This window comes from Osmerus mordax, chromosome 17 (genome assembly GCF_038355195.1).
Source record: "Osmerus mordax isolate fOsmMor3 chromosome 17, fOsmMor3.pri, whole genome shotgun sequence".
Classification (NCBI taxonomy): Eukaryota; Metazoa; Chordata; class Actinopteri; order Osmeriformes; family Osmeridae; genus Osmerus; species Osmerus mordax.
Window position 1 is genome coordinate 8,356,853 of NC_090066.1, and position 27,419 is coordinate 8,384,271.

The following is a 27,419-nucleotide window of genomic DNA, read 5'->3' on the forward strand; positions in this document are numbered from 1 at the left end:
AGAGAGGAGAGAGAGAGAGAGAGAGAGAGAGGGAATGAATGAATGAATGAAGACGAGAGAGGCCTCAAGTCTGATGTCTGTACATGGAAACGAACAACTCTAACATCGTAGAGCTGTTTCCCGTCAAAGTTAGTTACATTGTTGTTACTGCCGGGAGCCTTCATTGCCTTGCCTACCAAGGACAAGAGTTCCCGAAACACTGTAAAAGTTGGCAGTATTTGCTCTTTCTAAACCGTGATTGTGACAAAAGCCATTGTAGATGACAGTTTGCAGTGCTCTTGACTGCAAACTGATTTCTTGCACAGAATGCATTGATATTGCTTGAGAAAACCTTGACAAGTTAATAGATTCAATGCATCACATAGGCCTACCATTGAGACCACAGCCCCTCCATGTATCCTTGAATGTATGTATCCATGCTAAAAACAAACCTTTCTGATGCTTCAAAAGTCATAACCGTGGCCACACAGCTGTAGCTTAAATCCATTCAATGCCGCATTCACATCTCAGGAACATGAAAAATGCTAACAAGCTTTAGAAAAAGTTGAAGTTAGGAAGCAAAAAAAAAATCAATAGGAAGTTTTAATGGGTTTTACGTGGGTAATGATAGAAGAGGTTAAGAGGCTAGGGCGGGGGTTAATGGCACTATCAGGACATGGACCAAGTTAAGTGCAAAGGAAAGGTCTACCACCAGAGGTTAATTAACCTTTCTAAACCCCAAGGTGTCTGAACACACATACATATTGAATGGAAGCTGCCACAAAAAGCCTGTAGGTCACGGCTAATACATTCTGCGTGTTACAATTAAAACATCATCAGACCACTCCCGATCTCGATTTAAGAGCCATTTATGAGACGGCAATTCAGATGGCAATTTATTACAGTCAAAAGCTATCTGAATAGGGGTCGGTTAGGTTACAAGATATGTAATTTCAGTCAGTGGAGGAGCAACGGGAAGGAAGGAAAGGCCAGTGATGCAATCGTTGAGCCGTTTGCTCCCACTCCCCCACCTTTTTCATGGTCATTGGTTGCAACAGTTAAGACAACAATGGCTGCAAAGGGAATACAATTTGTAAAAGTGAGTGACAGTAAAGGTGTTCCACCTTCCAGCCACACAATGGTCTGTGAATTATTCAGTCAGAATTGGTGAGGTTTAGTTCTTGGTTCTTTGCTTCTTGACCTGACTATAACTAACCTACTAACATTTATTTTAAAAGAACATACAATTACCTTCAACTTATAAAAGTTGTTTGAATCCTACTCCCACATATACATTGCGTGGATCTTATGTAAGATTTGACCGCTTGTGTGATTTTTCTGCATCTGCAGGAACATGCCTGTGGTAACTTTATCAAACTTCAACTTCCCATCACCCACCGCAACATGTTCAGCCATTCCCTCAGCGACTGGTATCCCTGTCAACACCACAATCTTGAAAACATTCCCAAGGGCAAAAAAAGTTCAAAGGGAATACACATTGGAAGCATTTTTTTTTTTTTACATCCCGTCCAATGGAAGCTTCCCTTTAAGAAGGTGCGATGCTGGCTTTGGGGGGAGGAGAGTGATATTGTGGATGTACAGATCCCACTGCAGGCCTCTCCCCCGCACCCGCAACGCATATCCCACAACAATCCCTCTCCCATCTCCTTCCCATGAGCCCGCCAATCTACACCCCGAAACAAAGACAACAAAGGAGTCCTCTCTGGAGGCCGGCCATCCCTGGCTGCTTGTACGCAGAGAGACACACACACACACACACACACACACACACACACACACTGAAACACACACCCAGACAGACACAGAAGCACACTCGCATGCACAAACATGTACGCACACTGAAACCCGCACGTATCACTCGCTCACTCTCCAAACCCCTGATGTAACGAACCTGCAAGGCTTTCACCTCAAACCTCAAACCCTGCAGTCTCCTTCTCAGCAGCTTTTCGTTTTTTGGGGGGGCGGAAAAGTTTCTGGAGTGCTCCTCGCACCCCCCCTCCGCCCTCCCCCACCACCACCACCACCACATACACTCACACACAAACGTCTGTCTCTCTCTCTCGCTCTGCGTAAAACCCAAAGTTTGTGTCTGCTGCACCCAGTCTCTGTATGAGGCCTATTCCCTGGACTCACTCTTTCCAAGTAATTGCCCTGTTTTTCAGCATGCACAGGATCCGGCACCACACCGATGCGGTGCTTTAATTTGCGGGTAAATAGGCTTTCTGCTGAGTTTAAAGGCACCATGCCCGTTGGGGGATTCGGCTTTGGGGAGATTGTGAGACTGGGAGAAATCATTAGGCATGAGGGGGTTCTTTATTTCTGTCTGGGTGTCGAGGAAGCATCAGGCAGCAAAGGGAGGGCTGTGTCGTTGTGTCGTTGACAAGCCTCATGATGTAAACAAGCAGTCGACCCTGACCTCACACGTTTTCACAGCATTTGAATTTCCTTTTTATTTGCCGAAGATGGCATTAGTAAATGTAATTCGTATGATTAACTCAGTTAAAGGTCACGTTTACTGTTATTTTATGGGAACAAACTGGAACTCTACCAGGAGCTCAAGAGAAATTTGAAGCCGTAATGCATACGTTTGTGTAGAGTATTTCAGGACATGTTGAGCCTCGCACGGCTGAATGCCATTTCCCAGCAGGTCTCGGGTTGTATGGGAGGGGAATATGGACGCCAGGCCACCGTCAAAGTGAGTTTCTATCCCGATATGTTTACCAGCCATCCTGATCTCTCTAATCCCTTCATTAGCGAGGGGTCGTCCTCTAAGGCTACCACATGCAGCACAGCTGCGAGGCAATTACACTGCAATGTAATTGCCTTTTAAATGACCAGGTTTCATTTGACAACCCCTACTTGAGAAGTGAGGAAATTCGTCCTCAGATTGGGAGAAGTGCTCTGTTCTTCTCATCTTTGATGGCCCCCACTGGTACCATTAATGTGTCTTGAGCTGCAGCCATGGCACTTAGAAGTATGTAATTATTAGCACATGGCGACAAATGCACTGAAAGCCATTACATAGTTTTTCGACTTCCACCCTTATTTGGGGGATAAAAATAATGAGACACTTTGGCCCAAAAAACTTGGATGAGACAATTGTTTTTTTATTTTTTATGTTCAAGTTCAGATAAGGCGGGTGTTCGTTCATTATGTTTTGAACAACGTGTTGTGTGATGTGAATGATGTCGAAAATACATAAGTCTTGTTAACAATCTTTTGAAATGGCGAAATCCACAGCGCCATACACTCAAACTATTGAGAGATTTTAAAAGAAACCTTCATAATTGACTAAGCAGAGGTGAGGGCCAAACTACTTTACATCTTCACACAAGTAAAGAAAAAAGACCTGACCTTGAACTACACACACACACACACTCTCTCTCGTTCTCTCTCCCACTCTCTCACCACTCTGAGAGAACTTTCCTTGACCTTTATTCAGAGTAGATTTTCTGTGAATCCATGAATTCAGTTTATTCAACTGAGTAGCACATCACTCTGAATCACAGTATTTATTTCATAAGCTAATCTATGTCGCTGCTTATTCTGAAACTGTTAAATTGTTAAATATTAACTATGTATTTTAATATGAATTAACGTTTATCCGATAAAGAAGGATTAAAATAAAGTGACAAATGGTCAGATGACCTCAGGCCAACATAGTTGAGTTTTCTAGGGAAACCAGTGTTTAACCAACTCTGTTGAACAGTTCCCCATTATGAAAATGACCTCTGAGTGTTCAGCTGACAGAGTCAGTCCAACCTTGATTTAGCACCCACTGAGAAAACATATTTTTGGTTACATTTTCCCGTATCTTGCAACACAATACAGTACATGTCTTTGCTAAACAGTAAGCACAGATGACAATTTGGCTACCCTCCAGTAATCACAGAAAGAAAATAAAGGATGATCGCATCCTACTGTGTATTCAGTGGTGTAAGAGGCCTTTTTGGTACGAGAACTATGGGAAGGACAGGAGTTTACAATGCGAGGTAATGTAATTGGCTATTGTTGAGTTGGTTCCATTTGAAGCAGGGTGAATCATGGTAATTAAAGGAGACAGATCAGAACTAGCCTGCCACTAATAATGCATTAGTGATATAAGCAACAAGAGCACTCGCAGACTCTCTTTGCATAGAATAAAAAGGGATTTGCTTTGAAATAAAAGACAAAATATCTCTGGAGAATAAACCAATTATAATGAGATAAAAGGAGAGCTAAAAATATGGTTGCTATGAAAAGGCTTGGCGCGCTTGTTTGTTCACTCCGACTACCACAGTTACAATTGTCTTGCTTTAACTTCGAATGGAGTCCCAGAGGCCCATGAACTGGTTAAATACAAACCTTGACAAACCAAGCATGATTCTAAATGATGCTTCTGCTCTGTAAAATAGTGAAGAAAACAGCATGATGTCACTGGTAAACATGGGACCATATCTCATGTTAGTGTTATGAACTTGAGCAACTAGAGACTAAATCACTTGCAACATCAGCCTCTCCAATCCCTATTCACACAATTTGTGCCTGGAGTAGATGTCCTCCATATCTGTAATTGCATTACAGTATGTTCCAGATTGGTCTAAGAAGACACTATTTAATAAATCCCCAGACCTTGCCCCAGCAGTACAAATTCAATACAAACCCATTTTGTAGTTTGACGATTGAGCGACAGCTTTCGAGTGAGTTAGTGTCCCCGACCGTCAATGAGGAGCAAACCTCATTGACACGCATAAAAACCTTGCCATCCAGTGCTTTCAGTAATTACGGCCATGACAGTTTATCATTATCCGTAAAACCATTGGGTTTTTAGCAAACACATCACTGTTTTGATGGTCCTCGATCCTCTGCTCAAGTGTCAATTCCCAATTTTTCACGTGTCTGTTTTGTTTCCATGTGATTATTATTTTTTTCTCCCAAGGCCAAATGGTCATTTCACTTTAATGAGCTCACCATTTCCCCAGAACAGCGAGGACAGAAGAGTGCCAGGTTGTGGAGGCTGATTGAGAGCTTTAATCAAGGCCACCAAAGGTAGACAATAGGCAATTACAGCAAATTGCTTTTGAAAATCCTCTACACAGTCAATCTCCATTTGTATTGTTTCCCCCCCCATCTTTGTTTTGTTTATTTGTTGGTTCAACTTTGTTTTTGGACTTCATTTCCATTATGTGACTTCATCTATCATGTTGTGTCTTTGTGAACTTTTAATTAAAAGTATTTCCACAGTGGAAAAGTTGGAATGTAGAATGTTGCCAAAAAAAAGTTCCCAAGAGCAGACCTGGCTTTGTACGAATATTCGCAATTAGGAAGTAAAAGGGTTTGGCCTTATGTGTTTGGAGAGACCCCACCCAGGAGACTGCTGAAACAATTGCTGGAATACCCTGAACACTTTACAATTTGCACTAATTAAGACTAACTGATATAATTAGGTACTTATAGAAAGGAAGCTCTCTGCACAAGTGTCAACACTCCACATGCCACAATTACCATTTGACAAAAATATTGTAAATTGTAACTCACAGTTTCTTTGAAGTGCTGTGATCAAGTTCTTCAAAGCACAAATTAAGCCTTTTGGCCCCTCAAACTTTGGGAGATAATGCTATGCCATATCAATAACCACTTTTTAAACAAAATTGTCCTTCATAGTATTGTAAGTGACATTAACCAGCAACAAAGGGTAGCTATTTGACAATAAACATTTCCCATATTGCTCAAGACATCTCTGTCCAACCAGATCACACATTTGTTTTGATGTGACTTTTATTTGTTTTTAACAAACTGATTTTGATGTGTCTTTGACTCGCAGTCTGGTCTCATATGACATCTTCAAGCTAAGGTAGCCTTCCCCACCTCCTCGTTTGAATTATTCATGACATGAAATCCAATACTATTGGATCGTGTGAGAGGGGGGGACTGAAAAGTTGAATTACAAAACATCGCATTCTTTCATCTCATGAAGTTTTTGCAAGGTGCAGGGGTCAATTAAGAGTCCTCTGGCAACAGTGAGTGTGAATAATGCACAGAAGGGCTAAAAAACCTTGGGAGAGTTGCTCAACTTGTGTAGATTATTGACGCTTAGGCAGTCTTTCCGCAGGTAAAAAAGGACCCTTTGTCAGTAGTGTCTCACGCCATCCATGTCTCCGTAGCCTGGAGGCATGGTAGGCCTAATTTGCACAGGTCTGTTTTGGGGCCAATTATTATAATACCAAATGTACTGGAAACACAATAAAATTGAAAACAATAAAGAGCTGGCCAGCCAATATTCTCATCCATTTTAATGAACTACTCATTAAAGATGCATTTGATGTGTTCTGCTATTTGCAGTGCTTTGCTTCACTTTCCTTACTATTCTCTGCATTACTTGAAATTACATGACTAATTTAGCTCAAATAGAGTGCAAAAAATGTATACTGTATCATGCACAGATTTCATCTTATAATCGTTTTCTTTTGTTGGCTAGACCTTATTGTCATGGTTTGTTTGTTGACTGTGTTAAGTTCTAGACGGTCAAAATGGTAAAATGTTTCATGTTCAGTATTGATTACTTTTTGTCTGATGCTCATCCAGTAGAACCCACAGTATATGCATTTTGAATACATACATAGAGAAGCAGCATAGGCTACTTGGTCCCAATTAATTTCCATCTAAAAAACACAGAATTTGTCTCAGCATTATCAGCTGGAAGATCAGATATGTGATTTTATCAATTCTTTAACCATCCTGGGTGTGATGTAAAGAAGGATCACATGCTTCCGGTAATATCATAACACTGACCCATCAGCGAGTCCAACAAGCAAATCAACAACCGCCCTATTGGCAGCAGCTATAAGGGCATTTGAGCTGAGCTCAGACACTCAGGAAACACTAGATGTCAGTGTTCTCGCTATTGTGGGTCTACAGTCAGAGTGTTCCTGATTAGAGGCTGTACAGTATAGGCTGTTTGTGTCTTTGTGTGTATGTACACAACAGTATGTATAAGACACCTATCTGTGCTTTTCAGTGCACACTCCTCATTGGTTTGACGATATGCCAGGGACAATACTGCACGCGCCGGGGCTGGAACAGCTCCAGTGCCTGATCAGAGGGCATCACTTTCATCTTACTCACTTACATTCATAATTAGCTGAAATTTGCTGAGATGTGTTTTCTTTTTCTAGGATGTATCATCGAGCATGAATTCCCAGCTTAGACTCATGCAGCGTTAGTTTTTTTGTTGACAATTATGGGCCAATTATATATTCATAACAAGCACAAAAGTTGAGAACTCGTGCCATGAGTAATTTAATTTGGGGAACTCTTTTAAACTAATGTCTCGACACATATCATGCAATATTTAGTCAGACAGCAGATGGTAGGAGATAAGGACTGGTGTCTTTGCGGTTGGTTTACTTAAGTCTCAGTGCATCCCAATACCAATTACAAGTAGCCTTTAGTATGTATTTAGTTTCAACCATATTAGGTTTCCTCAGGGCTACAAAAAGTCAAAAGGGTACGTTTTGTAATTCTCTATGATGATCTATTGTCACATGTCCAAGTTATTCCATGAAGTAGCCACCCGCCCTTTACACCACAGGGCGGCCCGCTTCGATCTAACAAGGAAATGTTTGTCCCCATTACCCGGAAGAAGAGAAAGCAACCGAAAAGAGCGCTCGGATTCAATTTGAACAGAAGGCACCTTCGGGTTACACTAACATTTGTTTAACCAGAACACCAAGTTCAAAGTAAGTAATGCCAAAATATGTATTTGTAACATAAATATACTAATAATATGTTGCACTTTCAAAACGGCATGCAAATGTTGATGCTGACTTGTAAAACATTGTATCTTTACACGCGACAAGGTTACTTCGTCAAACGTGGCAATGAGGTATACCTCAATAGGCTATTGTAATTTGACAACTAACTTTAAATAAACGGTTTAAATCATCGAATTTGTTTCACCATATTGTAATGTTTAGCTTGCTAATTCTAGCCTAGTAGCATTGTTAAGTACAAAGTAGGCCGAGTGTAATAGTGTTGGCTACTTGTAAGAGCTGCATGAAACCCAACCTTTAATTCCTTAAGACTGCAGTTGGCTCGATAAAACTGTATGTAGGCCCACTAATGCAATTTTCTTAAAGCTAAAGGATCTTTTTATTTAGCTATTCTACAGGGCTCTGTCATGAGCTGTATGCTAAGCATGTACCAGAATGGTCATATATCTTAACCATTTCTCCCACTGCACTGCCACAGCGAGCTTAACATCTGTTCACTGACAGCAAGATTCACCGCTGTATGTTCAAGCACCTCTACCAAAATTGAATTGCTCTGCGGGCCACAGACCATGTTTCACTTGCTCCTCCGATGGAACATCCAACGTCGGCCTGTTAGCCTCCACACAGTATGGAGGACATTCATATTGTCGCCCACTCTGTGTGCACGAGAAGGGTCCTGTTTGGCATTGATCAGGCCCTCTTGTATACAGTGTTAGCGAGTGGCTGTCGCCGAGATCCCTGGGGACAGCACAGGGGTTAATTGCTGCTAAAGCTCTGGTCTCTGCCCACTCTGCGTCCCCAGTGCTACATGGGAGATGACACTAATGAGGAAAAAGAGCAGAGCGAGGACACTTCCCAGCCAGGGGACACTGGAGGTGGGAAGAAGGGGTGGGGGTGGGGGTGGGGGGGGGGCAAGAAAGTGGTCTAGAGACCGCAGGGGGGAGAGAGGGGGCGGGCAGGGAGGGTACTTGGAGGGAGTAAAATAGTAGAGCATAAATATAGTGTGATCATAGACAAAGTGAGATTGAGTGAGGGAATCATAATTTGCATCGACAGTTGTCGGCTTGGAATAATGGATTCTATTTATTACAAAAGGCCCCGAACCCTTGCACTGATACAGCAGTCCTGATAATAAATCTGTAAAACTACAAGATGAGCTTCAATATTGTTTTTAAACATGTTGGGGCCTTTTTTAATGCAGAACTATGCATCAAAAACATTCCAAAGAACTTGTAATATATGGACTATAAGCCCCTCTTGTGCCTTGTCATATAAATATATGGATTGTTCTAAAGAGAGGAAGGAAAAAAAAAAAAACTTTGCTTCAGTTTCTTTTATTGCGCTCTGGCAACATTGGAAGTTAGGTCATGCCTGGTGGGCTACATGTAAGGTCATGTTTGGTTTGCCTCCACAGTTTCCCCGACCGGGCGCATCTCCACCCACAAGGATGAGCTTCTCCCCCAGCCCAGCCGGCCCAGCGGGCCCTGCAGCCGGCCGCAGCATCCAGGAACAGAGGGAGCGCTGGGAAAGGAAACGGAGCCGCACCGGCCGTGAGCTGGTCCAGACCGAACAACGCTACTGTGAACAGCTGGAGCTGGTCAACACGGTCCGTCCACTAACGCGGTCCCCCCTGCCTCATGCCGTCCGTACTGTTGGTTCCTGGAAGTGCATATTACTTGTGAAATACCGGATGTTACGACTTTGTAATATGATTTTAAATACAGAATGCACCAGCTCTTTTATGGTTGTATGCAGCTACTTAGATGATGTGTAGTGATAGATGTGAGATTAATTGTACAATTAGCACTAAAACCAAAGGGCGGGCTAAAACTCTAAATATTACATAACTAACACATTGTAAAAAAGGCCTCCTCTTAGCATTTTTTCTATTCAAGTGCTTGATTATCCAAACATGTTCGGTGTATTTATGCTATAGTATGATTATGCTGTCTCATGTTTGTACCCCCTGGTATTGTTGGATGAATCCACTCACTCCATTCTGGATGTAATAGAGACGTCAATGGGTGTGAGCACTCTTTTCTTCACTGATGTTTTCCGTCTCACGAATCTCCAATAGGAGAAGACAGCTGCAGCTAAACGGAGAGTTTTCAAACACACAAATGGCAGAACAGTCGTCCATTTTGTCACCACTTGCTTTCGCTTCCCTTTCAGTACTTTGTGGAGATTCTGAAGGCGAAAGGCACCCTGAGGCAGCATATTAGAGAAAGCATCTTCAGTTCAATTAAATCCATTCATTCAGTAAACCAGTAAGTATCTTCTGAATAATTAACAGAATATTCATGCTGTGGAGAGTGTGGGAAGATATGACACAGAAGAGGGGGGGGGACACACACATAATTGGTCTCTTGCATGAGAATGAAGTCAAGATAAACTCTTGTCTTTGCCTGGTGTACTGCATCTTCTCTTTACCATTTGTAAGACTCAATGAGAGGCATCTCCAGTCCTGACACTGCACTCCCCTGTGACTAGTTATTTCATATCACCTGTAGTTACCTTGAGTAGAGTCGTTCATCTTGCACTTGATTTAGCAAAATGAACAGGAACCATTTGCATCTCAGCAGGGAAACTGTATTAGCACACCAAGTAAACGCAGATACGTTTGAATGGGTCTAATCCATATTTAATGGACCAAATCTATCACTTTGACTTGGCGCTCTGGACAGACTGTGGTTTTGGCAGACTGCTGGGCACAGGCCCTGTTTGGTGGTTTTGGAATTCACACTATTAATTCATGAGACCTGCCCAGTAGCGGTCCATTCAACTGGCCATGTAGGTACCACAGATCAACATTTGAAGAACGTTTCAAACTCAGCCAGTGCCAAGCAAATAGTCTGAATCAATCATTGGATCAAGGAGGTGCAGGCCAATTAAAAGCACAATTCTGAAAAGTTAGTTCTCTACGACAGGGGGCCTGTTGATTCACTTGCATGCTGGCCTAGTGAATTTATATATACAAATAAAACGTGTTGCCCAAAAATCAGGACTGTGAACTTAAGTTGGAACCCATTGGCCATGTTATAGATCGAGACTTGAACTGTTGGTTCTAACACAAGACAACATGATGTTACACGGTCAGAGAAATTGGATGCATCTTTAATTGGAAATTGTGCTTTTACAATCCAAGCACTCCACGGATCCCTAAGGTTCATATTCACTCCAGCAAAACAGACGTTCTTTTGGAGTCTGTAGAGAGGAAGATTGAGGAATGCATTGCCAAGTGGGACGTATCAGATAAATAGTTACTCAGTTACCATATATCTTCATTATATATCCTTTATTGGATCAATGGTTGAGGCATCATGGCAAATGCCGCAGTTAGACCCATGGAGATACATTTGCGGTACACCAATGTAGAGGCATGACTGATGGCCTTTTCCTTTTTCCAATAAGCCTGTCTATCATTTGGAAAAATGTGCATGGTAAAGATGATGCCTTGCAATTGATGTGTGCTCAGGTAGTGGGGTAATGTAGGTGGCTGTTTCAAACCGTTTCAATTACAAGGGTTCAGAGCCAAAAACAGACACTAGTTGCCGTTTGTCATTGTAACCGAAAACACAGTTTGTGCGATATTAACGGTCTAGGTGTGATCGGGTAGACTTGTTGTGTTGGGGTTGTGGAGTCCATTCACGGTTGTCTGTTTGCGACAGTAGGATACCTTTATGTCCTGCCTGTAGTCCTCTGTTCCTGCACTGGTTGGGGATGAAACCTCTCGCCCCAATGCTCAGAACGAACAACAGCATTCAGGGAGACACTTGTCAGCTCTGCACAGGCTAATGGCCCTGTGATTGGAATACACAAATGTACTTTCCAAACGTTGTTTGTGTGCTTGTACTGGTGCGTGGACGATCCTTTTCGTGTTCAATTGACTTTCTGCGGGGTTGATTCACTGCGCCCCACAACATGGATGCGCTTTGAATTAATTCCCATTTTATTCAACATTTGCCAGGTAAACTAATAGGAAAGATGCGAATATATTGATACGCCTGCATCATTCATCATAGTTGAGGGTGTTTATTGCGACCAGGCTGTTGGTGGGCGCAACCCAATTACTGCAGACTGCACCATAACACGCTGTGATAACTTGAAAGAGCTGTCACTTTATCAAGTTAGTAACACGGAAATCAACAACGTATTCTAAAGACGAATATTCCAAAGAGCGCATCTGGGGACTTTCTTAATGAGAATAAATGTGATATTAAAACGGATCAAATAACCTCCCACATGACAGAGGTGGAAAGGCGGGGGGGGGGGGAAGACCCACAAGTTGTACGCCCTTATTCGATCTTCCGCTTTGTTTTATCTGCCTTTGTTTGTGTGTTTACATGTGTGCTTAAGAGAAGGACAGCTTGCTTGTTTGTTTGGTTTGTGCACACTTACTACCCCGTGACAATAATTAGTATTCCTCTATCCCAGCCTTGCACAAATGTAGCCATGTATGCCTGGCTTGTTTGGCCGAGGCTGTGCCCACCCCAGATGTCGCAACTGCTAAGAATTAATGTGGATTAGCATGACGCAGAGAGAATGCTAATGTTATTGTCTTACTCCTCCTGACGGCCAGACAATTTAATTGCCCTGAAAAAAAAAGAAAAAGTATAAAAAATGTAATTCGTAATTTCATATTTATCATAATAGCCTCTGGCTGTGTGTGGGGGGGAGGGAAACGGAAACACAGTTTTTCCCGCCCTTTGGCCTCGTTAGAACTCTCTTGGCTGCTCCGGCATCTCCTGATTATGAACAGAGGCTACCTTGGCGCGCAACTTCATTAAAATCTATTTAAATCAACTTCAACTGCAAAGTGCTCCTTCTTCCAGCATGTAATACCGTAAAGTCTCTGGAAACATCATTAGAGAGTAGGATCCAGTAAGTCTGTATATTTGTGTGTGTTTGTGTGTGGTATTTACTCTAAGTTTGGATAACAAGCTCCTTCAGAAGTGTCAACACCCCCAACCAATTGCGTCCGTGTGCCAGTAATGTGTCTGACGGGCTGAGCGACGTGCTTTCCCCGTGCCTTGATGGAGTTGTTTTGTTCCTAGCTTGGTGGAGGCACGTTCACACTACAAAGAGCCACCTTGTGCCTTAAGGGCAGACCCCCATCACCCAAGTCCTGGTAAATATGTCACCCACAGAGAGGCCCTCCATCAGTGGCAATACGTTAAATCTCTGCTCCTAAACCACCCTTTAAGTGGCAAACCGTCGTCTAAACTTAACTCCACCTCTCTTTTCTTTTTCTCCCTCTTAAACATGTTCCTTTGCCTCAATGGATGCTTCAGATCTTGGTATGTCTTTTTTTTATTGCAGCTGTTGCGTCTGCTGATTCAGAGCTTTGGCGCCGTCCTCTTCGGCGGTAACTGTGCCCAAGCCTCCCAAGTCCAATGTCGGATGACTCGAGGCTAAACGCTCACTGGGGGGCTTTTGAAATGAAAGCGAAAGGAATCGGCAGTCGTGATTGAAGTGCTTACTTCCGCCATATTTGAAATTCATTGTTGAAAAGACTATCAATCGCCAACCCAACGGGCCGACACGGACCCACCCGGTGGAGCTCCGACCATGGCGGTTGTTTACTGTTGCTTCGAGCCAATTGTTAAGTCTGTTTATTGCTTGTTTTTCCATCTCCCTGCAGGACTTTGCTGGTGCACTTGGAGAACGGTTATTTTGGCCGAGGCTTTGAGCAGTTCTGCCCTCAGCTGCATTACTACACGACCTACGTGGATAACATCCACAATGCCCGGAAGGTTCTAGGGGTGAGTTAACCCCAAAAATAAAAACCTGCAGATAGGTGTGTGACTCGTGTAGAGTACCAATGTGTGTGCTGCTGACCCAATGACGCAACATCTCAGTGACTGGCCTCGTCAAACGACACAGCCCCTGTTGAAAATAAGTCACAAACATTTGTCGTGTGCACACTTCGATGGATTTCCCAGACAAGGTCGATGTTCAAGTGTAACACTCACTAACCTGCGTCTTCATGTCGGTTTGTATAATCGTCCAGCTGGAGTCTAGCACAAACCTAAATTTAGCATTCCTGTCAGTTCACCAAACTGTCACCTCAGTGATTGGTGGGTGTCACCCGCGTCTCAGCCAAAGCCCAGTGGTCCCATTAAGTACAGCACTCTTGATCTCATTAGGACAGTCTTCAGTTGTGCCGCCTACATCATTTGGCCCTGAAGAGTCCAACGGGGAGTTTGCGGCTAATTAGCACCTCAGCTCACGAGGCACCTGTACCTTGCCACCCACATGGACGGCTGGTTGCCTCGTTGAGTCATGATGCTGAATCTACCCTTGTTATTGATGAAGTGGGGGTTGGTGTGTGTGTGTGTGTAATGAAATCCTGAACACTAGACATGCATTACGAAATGCATCAATTGCATTTGGTAGGAATGCAGGGAGATGGAGAGACCGATGAGGACAACAAGTCAGACAGGGGGAGAGGTGTAGGCATGCACCACCAAGCCCTCCCCTCATTCTGTCTAGCGTTGGTGTCGTCCAGGGCGACGGCGGAGCTCGCTAACATCTGCTCTTACTTACCCATGCGCCGAAGCCCCTCCCCCCGAGCTGCAAAGATATTATTGTCTTAATTAAGAGGAAGTATGTGTCGGCTGCAGATTGACCGATTCCATTGATTAGCGACTGAGCCGCGCCAGTTAGCATTGATTCCTCCGCCGGGTCTACATGGCTGTAATTGCCAGAACACGGGGCCGCATGTTAGCCACGGCCACTTGAGTCAACGAGGACCAGGGAGGCCCTTCCCCCCCACCCCCAGCCTCCACCCCCCTTGTAAGTAAGCGGTGACACTGGCCCGTTTTTTACGGAAAGACTTCTCACAGTCACCCTGGGGAGTGTCATCTTTATCCAGGGTGTTGTGACATGTTCTCACACAGTGTTTTGTCCACTTTTTGGTCCAAGATGCGAGATACCTCCTTGGGCAGGCCGGTCAGTTCAGCTGATGTCAGTTTTCTGTGACAGGCAGTGATGGGGGCCATAGTGAGTCCATGATGAGACACTATTACACACCGAGTAGATTTAGTGCCGTGTCGTCCATGATGGCTGTCAACCCCAACAGGCTCCGGATTCTAAACATATTCTCACATCCGTTTCTCATTAGACCTCCTCTGCCACTTAATAGCAGATTCCTCTCACACTGTGCTCATCATTCCAGTGATTTAGAGGCTGTCTGCTGCACTGTGTCCAACTGCTCCTGCCAGAGGCGTAATGGCCAGCTAAACAGCTGCGCCTAGTGTGTGAATATCTCTGTCATGCATGCATGTACAGACACACACACACACACAAAGACAAGCACACACTCACTCAGTCACTTTTCAGCACCGCAGCTAGCACTCTCTCACTCTTTTTTTTTCGGTCTCTCGCGCACACACCATTAAGGCCAGGAAGCAGCGATATGTATGTGCAGGGGGTGGCGGGAGGGTGGGTTAGGGGGAGGCTGATGTTGTCATGGGTCGGTGTGACATGTTGGCAATCGGTTCCAGGGTTCTGAAAGCTAATGTCATTAGCAGAGAGATTGAGAAAACGCACGGTCACACCCACACACACCCTACAACCTTAATCCTCCTCAGAGAGACACGTATTTCTCACTGCAGTGTTGTGTTTCTGTCTCTCGCCTCCTCAGGTGCATTTACAGAAGAACAAGGTGTTCCGGCGTTTCAAGAAGCTCCAGGAGGCCAGGCCTGAGTTACACAACTGCACACTGGAGGACCTGCTCCCTCTGCCCATCCAGCGCATCCAACAGTAAGCCTCTGTTTCCGGAAGAAATCCACCTCCTCTTGTTTGTGGCTGACATTGGATCATTGTGTGAATGACTGTCAAGGTAACCCGAAACGGTCACAGTTGACTACTCGCTGTTACAAAACGATCTGGTGTTTTTGGTGGGTGGTACTGTTACGTAGAACAATTGTTGTTGAGATGGGTCACTAGAATTCTTCATGCTTCAGTTCTCTCGTTGTTTGGTTGTTTTTCCCGTGTCGCCGTGACAGACATAATTTATTTCTGGATGTAGTGAGTGTGTAAACACTCAAGACTGTCCAAGAACTGTCAAAATCCTGTTTGTTTCACACCCTTTTTTTGCAGACTATAATTTCATGCGGTCTTGATCTCCACCGTTAATTAGTCTAACACGGGGAGAAATGGACCGCAACACGCGTACCAAAGCGCTGGATACTGTGACACTGCTTTATCCAGACAGTCGTCTGTGTGTATATTAATTAGGACCTCTTTGTCTCTCAACTTCTTCAGAGACGTTGCTCGGAACGCAATCTCGTGCCGATCCGTCACGCACAAGCAAGATACCGCTGCTTCACGGGCCTCACGTAGCATCTGTCAAGCTGACGATATCTAACTTGCCGAAGTGTGTACTCGTGGAGAGTTCATTAATAGCCATTGTCATCTCCCGGCCTTGCTCTCATGTTGTACCACATTTATATTCAATTTCGACAAGACGGGTGTGGATTGTGTGCTCTCCCCAGACCCCTCCTTCCTGATTTGCCCACTCACTCCCCCCCCCCCCCCCCCCCCCTCCATCTCCATTGATCCTTCCTCTCAGTAAAACTCTGGGGACTCCAGGGACGCGCCTAATTGTATGATGATCTTAAGTGGCGCTGCCCGAGCGTCCCAGATAATCACGGCGCGCGGACGCCGCCTCACCTTGCTCTGGCTGCCCGCCGGGGGGAATAGCAGGAAATTGTTGTCACTTATCGCCATTCAAGGATGATGGATGGCGACCGGGGGGGGGCTGGAGTACGGATACTTATGGCGCTGCGGAGGAGGAGAAATAAAATCATTGCCTTTTATTAAGTGGCATTCACTCGAGCTGGCTGGCTGAATCAGTCCCATCCTCCCGTCCCCAAGTTCAGCGCCGTGACAGTGACGAGGTCGTCGAGCTGATTGTCGTGGCAAATAGCACTCCTCTCTGCCTCGATAATAGAGATGTAGCTCTTGCCAAAAGAGGGGCGGCCAATGGAGACCTTGGGTTGCAGCTGCTCCGAGCCGAGCGCCATTTTGCGTTGCGTGGAGGTTGTTGTGCAGTTGGCTCATTGTGAGCCTTACAGTTGGGGCAATGCATGAGAGGTTGCGGGGGTCATTGCCACGACTTCTTTACAGTAAAACGAGAGACATTATGGAGGCATTGAACAGCCTTGCTTTTGTGCAGCATTTGTAAGAGCCGAGTCTGAAAAGGGATTTTTGCTTTTTGTGTTACAATGTCAAGACCTGAAATGCCTTCATCAACGCCAAGTACCATCGCCATTGGTGCCTTTGACGGAATAATGCTGATGAAAAAGTGTCTCCTGAAAGAGAGTGTCTCCTCTCTTGGTTTACTGGTTAAATTGATTTGGTAATTGAAGCAATGTATGTAACTCTCTTGGCTGTCGTCATTTTTCGCTCTCGGAAGGTGAAACCTTGAAACTTTTCGAGATCAACCCACGCGTCATTCTATTTTGCTCCCTATTAGTTTGTCGTTAGGCTTGTGTGAATTGTTTGTACCCGTTTTGTAATATTATTCAGGTTACCCATGGTCGAAGAAGACCTGGAAATGTCAGGACATGTCAACATGGCGATGTCCAGGTTTGGAAAACTGAAAAACAATACCAAAGGTTCACATTGGCCTATTAGCACTGCACTAACTCAGGAACAGTGGACGCCAGGTGTGTCCAACACCAATTGTGCTCATTTTTAGAACGTACATTGTTTGCCCCAAAGGTGCGTGACCACTTCTCATCGGGATTTGTACAGATAATTCAACAGAAGGTTTTTCTGTCATCAAACATGTCTTTGTCCAAAGGAGAGAACTTTAACAACCTCTTGCAAATTCAAACTTAGAGTAGAAGTTGACTCAATAGAGTCTAAGAATGAAGGCACCAGTACTTTTGTAGCAGCAAAAGTGCCTTCAAAACGACAGTCACATTCTCGTTCGTCAAATAATCCTTTTTTACCACCCCCTCCTCCTTCTTTCCCTCTACAGGAAGATAAGGCACCCGTTACAGTTATTTCGTATTACATTTTAATTGCGGAAGTTTGTAGAACGAGTACAGTATCTCCTTCCCGTTGCCTCACAGTCAGTTCTATGGGTATGCATTCCTCGTTCTTTTGAAGCTATTAAAGTGAAGTAATTATGCACAGGCCTCTGCCGTGTTCACTAACCCATGCCGGAGCCTGACAGCGCCTGTTGTCTCTTAATTAGGAATTTGAATACTTAATGCACGTATTTAAAGCAAAATAATTAGACAGATATTTCCTACACTCTCTTCTGTTTTTTTTTTTTCTCTTTTACTGACATGTGTGCAAGTGCCCGAATGACCCAACGTGTCTATCGGGGGAGAGAGAGGCAGGAGAGGCGCAGGGAGAGAGGGGCCACGCATATCATCTGCATATTACAAAGGAATTAGCGGATCTGCGGCGGGCCGCCTCCCATAACTAGGCCAGCTCGCATGCTTCCCGGCGCCGCATTCTTCCTTCATTAGAATATCTGAACTGTTATAAATATGGCTCCGATTACGTTATTGTCTCGTTATCTTCTCTTTGCTTTGCCGCTAATGAGCGGGACAGGGCGGCTAAACGAGCGAGTTCCGTTTACATTATTTGGAATGTGCCGTCATCATGCTCATTAGGCGTGCGCCCCTTTTTGTTACGCCGTGCCTTTAATTAGATTTCCTGCACCCCTCCCTAATAAGGACGAGGGCATCCGTCGCTGATAATGCCTGTAATGTATTTGTTATTACAAGACGAGACAAGAAGAAAAAGAAGTGGAATTATTTCTCCTTTTAAGCGTCTCTTAATTGAAGGAGGCTTAATTGGAGCTTGTTCGGATTCCCTTTCACTGCTAATGAGTTATAGGCTACAACGGCGTTGCCCCCCCCCCCCCCCCCGCCCCCCTTCCAATGACTTGCCAGTGTGCTAACTTTGTAGTTCCAGTAGCGCAGGCAGCTTGGCGGTAGTTAATACACAACACATTCTCCCGTCCTGGTTCTCTTCTCTCCCGATCTTCTCTCTGGATCCTCGTTTCTTCTTGTCGAGCTTCTTCTCCCTTCTCCCCCTTCTCTTCTTCTCCCTCGTCGGCTTTGGAAGTCGAGTGCATCTCGCGCAGCTTCAATGAACTGCAGTGTAGCCTATATACACACACACGCTCGCGTTGTGGACATATCGTAACCCATCCGCCCAATAGCACAGAACAGGCGCGCGAGGTTAAAAGTCAGCGTTCCGATTTTTGTATCCGCCAACACGCGTTCCCTCCTCGCCATCGCTCGCTCTTCCTGCACCGCTAAAAAGCCAGACGCCATAGGAGTGGAGCGCGGCGGTCGGTCCGCTAGCCCCGGCTAATGGCCTCCCTGGCACCTCTGTGTCTCTAAAAACAAGCCCAGACTGCACAAAGAGCGGGCCTCTGACTGAGAGACGGAGAGAGGAGGGGAGACAGACACACAGGAAATCAATGTCGACTGTCAATGCACTTCCCAAGGTCACTTTGCCCCCTCTCCAAGTGTGTGTGTGTATGTGTGGGGGGGAGAGGGGGTAAAGATTTCTGAGAACGCCGGCATTCTCTACATCTACTTTTTATTCGATGAGGATTAGAGAGGGGAGGAGGGAAAGGAGATGGCAAACATCCCCATGTTACCTTAATGCACCACAAATGGATCGTGCAGCACATATCGTGCCCTTTCACATTGGCTTTCACATAGTTTTCCAGGGGAAGGTCTCTATTTTTGCTGCGTAGCCGACGGCCATCGACATGATTTGGAGTCATGCGGATTCTGAAAAGGAGGCACAGCGCTTTCAGTCTTGAGTCGGGTTTTTTTTTGGTGTTCGTTTTTTTGTTTTGTTTTGTTGCTGCTTGTGACCCCACTTTGTCACAAGCCAGCTTTAGCAGATGTGACGGGATCTTTAGTTTTTCGTTTTGTTTTCAGTCAGGTAGAACAGACGAGATGGATTTTCAGCTCACATAATGAACAGGCTCAGTGCCAGAGCTTCTGACTGTCTGAGCACCCAACATGATATCTTCTGTTGATCCCACGTTTGCTAGCCTGCATAAAGAAAAACACCTCCCCCCCCGCCCCCATCCGGTTTCAGCTTGGAAGCACGACTCATCTCTGCTTTCGCTGAAACAAAAACAAAAAAAAAGGAGAGATGAGAGAGAGAGAAACTAAATTGGAACCTTCACCTCCTCTTCTGCCCCCCCCCCTCTCTCTTCAGGTTGGCCTTGTAGTCCCAGCCTTCCTTAAACATCCTCAGAAGCGGAGTTTCAAGTCACTCAAAGACACAGTGCCTGCACTCAGTCGCTCGCTCTCTACATACAACCTCTCTCTCACACACACACACACACACAGTCACTTGCTTACACACATGTGAACGCACCGACCTATACACTGTAACCCAGTCACTAACGCACCTTGCCTGAAAGACGCATATGCACGCCCAGTCGCTTATGCACACGCATTGCGAATACACACACGCACACCACCCGCTGTTGCGAGTGACGGGTGCGAGTGACATGGTCTTGGCCACCGGTGGTATTTCCACTTCCATCCGGCTGCCTTAGACCCGAGGCGTTGGCATTGTTTCCCTCCTGGCACTCCTCCAATTAGAGAGGCTCGTGAGTCACGGCTCTGCCGAGCACCCTGGGAATCGAAGTACTTTAAGCTCAACTTCTCGCCCCCGGGGGGATTCAAAAGTCTTAGCGTGTGAAATGGAAATGGCGCACCGCGGGGCGAGGCGCCTTTTAGAGTGCAGGTAGCGTCGACGCGGGTGCTGCACCTGCAGACGTGCGGCGAGGCCGTTTGAAACGCCACAAACAAACAGATGGTACGCAAGCGATTATTTCTATATTCTTCTGACTTTGTAAAAAGTTTCAATATTAGTAGAAGTTTGACCCGGATGTCAAAATGTTCCGGGGGGGGAGTTCTCTTATCCCTGGAGAGCATTATGAACATTTCATCCCCTCAGCTCAAGAGAGAGAGAGAGTGAGGTGATATTTGCAATGATGAGGGCTTCTGATCAGGCCTGAGAAGCCTTATCGAGATTGAACATTTTTTGAGTGCTTCATGATGAAGGGGAGCCCTTTGATGCCCCCAAGAGTGCGTTTGATTATAGTTAACCAAGCTCATCTTTTCTATTGGCCCCCGTGAAAAATAAAAATAAATAACACACCTCCCCCAAATGTCCTTTTTTCTTTCTGTTCTGGTTTCACCTCATGATGACGGATAATTTCCTGTGTGATTACAACCCCTGATCTGGCCTGCCATTTATAACCACTCTCTTTGGATACAGCAATAATCCATATTTAATTTGGCCCAGAGGGCAATCTGTCTAAGAGGAACTGGAGTAAAGCTGTATTTCTCCATTCTGTCACCTCCCAGTTCGTTTTTGTGACAGACTTTTGGGCGGCAGCTCCTTTGGCCTCGAGCTTCATCCAAAAATCGCTTTACTGTAGCTGGTAAAACGCTTTCATATCAGCCTGTGGTGCGGTTTGCCGCTGCGGCTTCCGTTTGGGACATCCAGAGGTCTGTCTTTCCAGTTCTTCTCGATGTGCTTTCTTTTGCTGCCTAGCTCCCTGACAGGATAGGTCTTAGTTGTGTGGAGCGGGTTGACAGAGAGCAGCCCCAGATGAGCTCTGCGCTTCCACGGCTGTCTGAATGCATGAATAATGTTGCACGCCGATGACAAGGCCCGTCCGACTTGCTAACACCGCCTTCGCGTTGCTCACTGTTGTTTTACGGCTCTGCCTCTCTGTGGGTTTATATTTAGACGCGCGACGATGCACTGACCTTGTTTGTTTTTTCGTAGGTACAAGCATTTCTTACGGGACTTGACAGAGAACACCAGTCCAGACAATCCGGAGTTCCAACAGCTTTCAAGTAAGTCTGTCTTTGTCTTCCTTGATGTGCGGACTCGCTGAATAACCACTGCTGTGCCGTACCTCTCAAGGAAATTATTTATGGATTAACCCGCCATCGTTTCCCCGAGCCTTTATTGTCTTAAGTTCTACTCGTCAGCGCAGACTGGTACGTGTGAAGACTTGGGTGGCGTGCTGTCAACCCTGGGTTTGAAGTTCCACTTTTCCCCGTTGCAGTTTTGTCAGGACTGTTCCACTTTGTCAGTCTTCAGGAACTTAACAACAAGTGGTGTGTTACAGCGTGGGGGATGATCACAGGGCTCCTCGACGCTAGCCGCCGAGCCTTTCTGCTCGCGCGCTGCTGCGTGTCCCGCGCTCGCCTTTGTACCCCGACGACAGGTAGACTCCAGCTTGTAAGCACCCTGAGAAGACGTGCGGTTGTGGATGAAGGCCGCAGGCATATGACGGCCACTTCTCTTCAGGAAGGGAGGAAGGGAGCGTTTCAGCGCACGCACATTATTGCCAAGCATTGTCAGTGCGAAAGACGCCGCTCGTTAACTTCATTTGAGCGACAAAGAATGTTCCAACTGTTCCTCATTCTCTCGTTGCCCGTTTGTTGGGATTGTCACGGCACAAGTTGGCGTGGGGAGGATGAAAGCTCGGCAAAGCTCGACGCGTGTCGACGTTTCTTGATGTGGATTTTGACGTAATTAACTGGGACCAGATCTGAGGATATTAAACGCGGAACGATATTAATAAATAAAACCTTCCAACATCAACAGAAGCCACGATAATGACTAATTTTGATCGTCAAATAAACAGCAAATCCGTCTTAAGCTCAAATGTACACAAGGAATTATTTATGTGTATCAATTAAAATCTCATTGGTTGCGTGCTGCTTTTGCTTACAAATTAAAACAGCGCCTGACTCTAAGATGAAGGTACATATCCAAATGCGCTCCTCCATCGCCTCATCCGCCTCATTAGTGTGTCTTTTTTAAACTCCTCAGCTTTTTATGAGGGGGGAAAGAGAAGAGGGAGAGAAAGCAAAAAAATAAATTAAAAAAACTTTCCGTACTCAGCCCTGTTGTATTGTAAAGGGAATTATTTAAAAGAAACCCCAGACAAATCGCATTGTATCTGATTAAGCAAACTAGCAGTGAGAATCACAAGAGGCTTAGTTGTTGTTTGTTGGCTTCTCTTGTTGTGTTCCTCTGTGTTTTTGTTTGGCTTTCTTTCTTTGTCTGTTTGTTCTCTCACTTTCGTTCCCAATCCTCTCCCCAGTATATCTGCGTTTTTAGCGTGAAGCGGCGTGGTTTTAATTGTCGTAATTGCAGTACTTCAAGGGCTTTCATCAGCCAGCCTGTGCATGTTCTGTGCAGGCCCTCAAACGACGGCGGTCTGCACACAGCATCCACACCGAAAGTATCCGGAAATACCCCCCACTCGCTCTCCGATCCACTTCAGGAAGTTAACGCCGCCACACTCCTATAGCTAAATCATACATAAACATACTTGATGGATGAGTTTAAGACTTTGAGAAGGACTCCTTCGGAATGATTACATCTCTGCTGTATTATTAATGCGTCGGACATCGCAGTGTTGGATTGCGCTGCAATTAGGCGGTTGTTGTTTTTGTAGATGGAGGCAATGAAAATACTCAGAAGGCTTACAAGCCATCTCCACACAGATGCTTTGTTTGGTTTACATTGTAGCTGTTGCGAAGATAAGCGAGCCAATTAGGCTGTGATTATTTTATCGCAGAGGAATCGCCCCCAGCATCATGTTCATAGACTGAACCGCGACACAGCTCGGAAAACCAGAGCAGAAAGCTGAGCTCGAAATGAGAATCCATCTGTTTGTTGTTATTTTGGATGTGTTAACGATGTAAACGTCTACCGCAATTATTATTACTCGCACAGCATAATTGGAAGACTCTGTCTAGAATTATTGATTCGTGTGTTTTCGTCTGGGGCAAGTTAGTAGCAGAGTCTGGGAATCAACAAGACCCACTGTCTCGTAGCGGAGTAATACAGGAAGGCTATTACCAGACTACAAACATCACTTTTAGTTAAGATCTGATCTGCTAAGCAATCAGCTGTTATATTTAATCTCCTCTTCCATAGCTCAACAGAAGTTTCGACATTGTTGCTAGCAAGCTAAAAAAGTGTGTTTGAGTCGTTCATTGCATTCCTTTACTAATAAACGGACAGAAAAAAGGATAGCAAAACGGTGACATGATTACATGTGTATCAAACAATAGCAAAGGGTGAAAGATGGCTCCCATAGACCCAAGGACGCTATAGTTACGTGCGAAAAGACCACAATCTATCTCTTGAAGGACAGCATTTCAAAGAGAAAGGGTTTATTTAACCAGTTGAGCGCTGCATATTATGGAGATTGGGGGGGATGTCAATGTTTGCATGCAATTAGCCACTGGGGAGTGTGGGTGCGCATGGGGCCCTTGCGTTGAGAGTTACAGAGGCCCCTGTGGCGCACACGAGAAGCCCCCTAATTAACGTGGCCGTCCACGAGGCAAAGCCTCGAACACACACACACACGCGAGACACACCCCAATCCTCCTCCTCCGGGCTGCAGATCCAGGCCAATCAGGAGTGTTGTGATGTTTTAATTCACACACCGGGGGTCAGGCCTCCGAGGGGGGCTGATGATGATGTAATCAAACGCAGAGGAGGATTGTGGGAACGCCGACTGAACCTGGGGCGCAGGGAAAACCTCTGCATGGGCTCCTTCATCACGTCCCGCCTCCACATTCTGTTGTTCTGTACCAGCGAGGAGCCGACTGACCGGAGCACGTTTGAGTGTGGCGTTCCTCGACACATCGAGCCTTTTGTGCTTGATGGATGGATGTGCAATGACGGATGAAAAGACCGTGGCTACTTGTGTGTGTGAATCCCCAGGGCAAGCGTCCCCATCCACTTTACCTCCTGCACGTGAACCCGTGTGTGTGTGTGTGTCGTGTCGAGTGAAGTGAGGGGTGGAAGGGCGGGCTGGAATAGTGTATGCAGGCAGTCGAATGCCTCGGCTCTGTACTGTGTCCACACGCGTTCACAAACACTCCCTGACACAACTCGGTCTCTCTTTCACGCTCAAGTCACTCATGCACGCGCGCGCTCGCTCTCTCACTGTCTCAAACACACACATCCGCTGCAGGGGCAGTGAAGGCGGTCTCGGAGGTGTCCCAGCGTATCCAGGACAACGCCCGCAGCCATGAGAACCACCTGCAGCTGAGGCGTGTGCAGAAACTGCTGAAGGGGCGAAAGACCAAGGTGCAGGCTCCAGGTTAGTGCTTCTGATCAGCTATTCCTTTTATCGGTTCTGAGGAATACCTCTCTCCCTTCCTCTTTCTCCCCCCCACCCCCCTCCCCTCGATCACTCTCATCTACCGGGACACTTAGGAAGGTGGGAAGGAGGGGAGGGCTGATAAACTTCGAAATTAGTGGAAGTCTGGTTGTAAAGAAGTTTGGTTTGGGACGCTTTTCGAATCCCAATGTCGGGGGAGGATGAATAAAGCAGGTTCTTACCCACACATCAAAAACGGACCCCGACGTATATCACAGGGAAGAATCTCTCCTCTAATTGGTGAGGAGGAAGCACGCCTCCCCACCCCTCCCCTCTGCTTCCCTCGCTTTCATATTCCCGCTTCCTTTTTCCTCTCTGTCTCTCCATCCTTCTGTCCCTCTCTACTTGTGGAGCGATGGCCCTTTCTTCCTGCCTCTCCCTCTCTCTCTCTCTGTCTTTTGGTTTGTCCTCCGCTCCATCTCACGGGTCTCTGGAGAGATGCCCACGTGTGGAACAACAGTGAGACGGCCCCTCCTCGTGCTGGGCTCGCCCGGCCAATTTCCCCCAGGTCCAATTAGAGCCCAGCCTCATCTTGCCGGGCCAGCAGATGAAAAGGGAAACGGGTGCTTGCGTGTGTCTCTCTCTCTCTCTGTGTGTGTGTGTGTGTGTGTGTACACAAGCAGACAGGCCTTTATGCCACGCACACTTTTCTCTGTGCGCGTGTGTAAACCCGCTCAAAGGTGGCTTGGAGGACGGCGAGGAGTACGGGGCGAGGCGCCGGGCTCGTCCCACGCCGGCTGAGGTGGACGTGGGAAGATTCAGAAACCTCCCGATCCCGAGCTCTCAGCCCCCCGCGCGCCCCTCCGCCGAGCTCCCTTTCACCCAATGAGGTGCCGATCCCATCTGAGGAACTTCAAGAGAGCCAGCCCCTCTTACACCCCCTCCCCCCTCCTCCTTCAAGAGAGCCAGCAACACCCAACCCCCCCCTCGTCCCCTATCCCCCCTCCACAGCCCGTCACCACTCTTCCCCCCCTTCTACTCTTTCTAACGTGGGTAAAAAGAAAAGGCCTGCTCTTCCCCGCCCCCCCCCCCCCCCCCCCTTCTTTTTCTTTTTAAGATGAGAAGTGCCAGGGCCCCTCCGCCATATTAAGTAGCTCTGTAGGAGATAAGGGGGCCGATTCTGAGACTCGAAGCCTGGATCAATGGGACATCGATACGGCAGACAGTCTGGCTGTTTCCTCGGAGGCCACTGGTGTGGGCTGCTGCTGCTGGGGCTGAGACGGCAGCCTCCTCTTGTCCAAGACAAGTTTCTGAGCGAGGGAGAGGAGAGAGAGGGAGGGGGAGGGGAGGGAGGGGGGTGGGGGTTGTATTGAAAGAAGGGACAAGAATAAGGAAGAGGAGGAGAGGAGTCGGTGAGATGAGGGAGAGAGAGATAGATAGGGGAAAGACAAGCAATGTCGTTTAGATTGAGGTGGAGCGAGAATGACACCGACGACGCGCTCTCCTGCGTCATCACGCGGGCCAACACTGCCCCCTCAGACTGCCTCTGCCGTCCTCAATCGGCCATCACGCCCGGGCCGTTTACTCTCCACGGAACACTCTGGAATTTGAGATTCAAAGCACCCCAATCCATAGCCATATTCATAATGGATGATAGATGAAAGGTCTTAGGACCAAAAAGACCCTCTCCAAACAAACAGCAGTGACGTCCATCACCAAACCCCCCCCACCGCCCCCCCCCCCCCCCTCTACCCTCCTTGCCCTTTCCCCTTTCATGTCACTGATCTGGACACAGGAGGGGGACTCGGGGGGGTCCTTTGTAGTCCAACCTTTGGCACCTGTCCCAACCCTGCCTGGTGGTGGGGGCTGCCTCCGCCCCCCCCGCCCCCCTCCAGGGACACACGCAGGTCTTTGTAGCAGAGCAAAGGTGCTCTTTGACAGGGGGATGTTAAAAGAGGCCAGGCAGCGTGATGGTGGCGATGCCACTTCCCTGCTTTTGAACCAGGCGCTGCTCAAAGTGCCCTCGCTGGCTGGCGCGGGGGGGGGAGGGGGGTCTGTTTACTCTTCTGTGCCATAGATGGTGTGGATGTGGCAGATCCAACGTGACGATTACACCGAAGTGACACACGCAGGTAACGACGACCACTTCAGCAGGCTCTCAACCGAGAGCACGCAACATGTCGGCGGTCTCATTGCAGACACCCGGACCCAAAAGGTTGGCTGTGATCGTCGGCATTCTCCAAGCCTACGAGTTCGTACATGCCTACCCAGTAGAACTGCTGTCGTCGGCTGAGAGGAAAGGCGATCGCCGTGCCCAAATCTCAACACCCGCTGTGTCCCTCACTCAAGGGGCTGCTTCTATATTTGTGATGACATGTATTCATTTAGCGGTTGCTTTCATGCAAAGTGATGTACAGGGCACGCGGGACTTACATTTATGGCTATTTAGGAAGCAGTGGAACCAGTGCGGGGGGGGGGGTGCGGGGCCGGGGGTTAAACGCACGACTCGGTAG

The 27,419-nt window shown here is 46.6% G+C and overlaps 1 protein-coding gene across 2 annotated transcripts in view; it reads left to right on the top strand.

Moving 5' to 3' along the window:
• Positions 1-7,643: 7,643 nt before the first annotated feature.
• arhgef39 (Rho guanine nucleotide exchange factor (GEF) 39) overlaps positions 7,644-27,419 on the top strand; it is a 28,638-nt gene continuing 8,862 nt past the window's right edge. For both annotated transcript variants that reach the window (XM_067254513.1, XM_067254514.1), the window contains exons 1-7: positions 7,644-7,718; positions 9,166-9,357; positions 9,924-10,018; positions 13,393-13,513; positions 15,397-15,515; positions 21,555-21,625; positions 24,778-24,906. In XM_067254513.1, the coding sequence (XP_067110614.1) occupies positions 9,199-9,357; positions 9,924-10,018; positions 13,393-13,513; positions 15,397-15,515; positions 21,555-21,625; positions 24,778-24,906 (694 nt within the window). In that variant the 5' untranslated portion in view covers positions 7,644-7,718; positions 9,166-9,198. The remainder of the gene's footprint in view (positions 7,719-9,165; positions 9,358-9,923; positions 10,019-13,392; positions 13,514-15,396; positions 15,516-21,554; positions 21,626-24,777; positions 24,907-27,419) is intronic.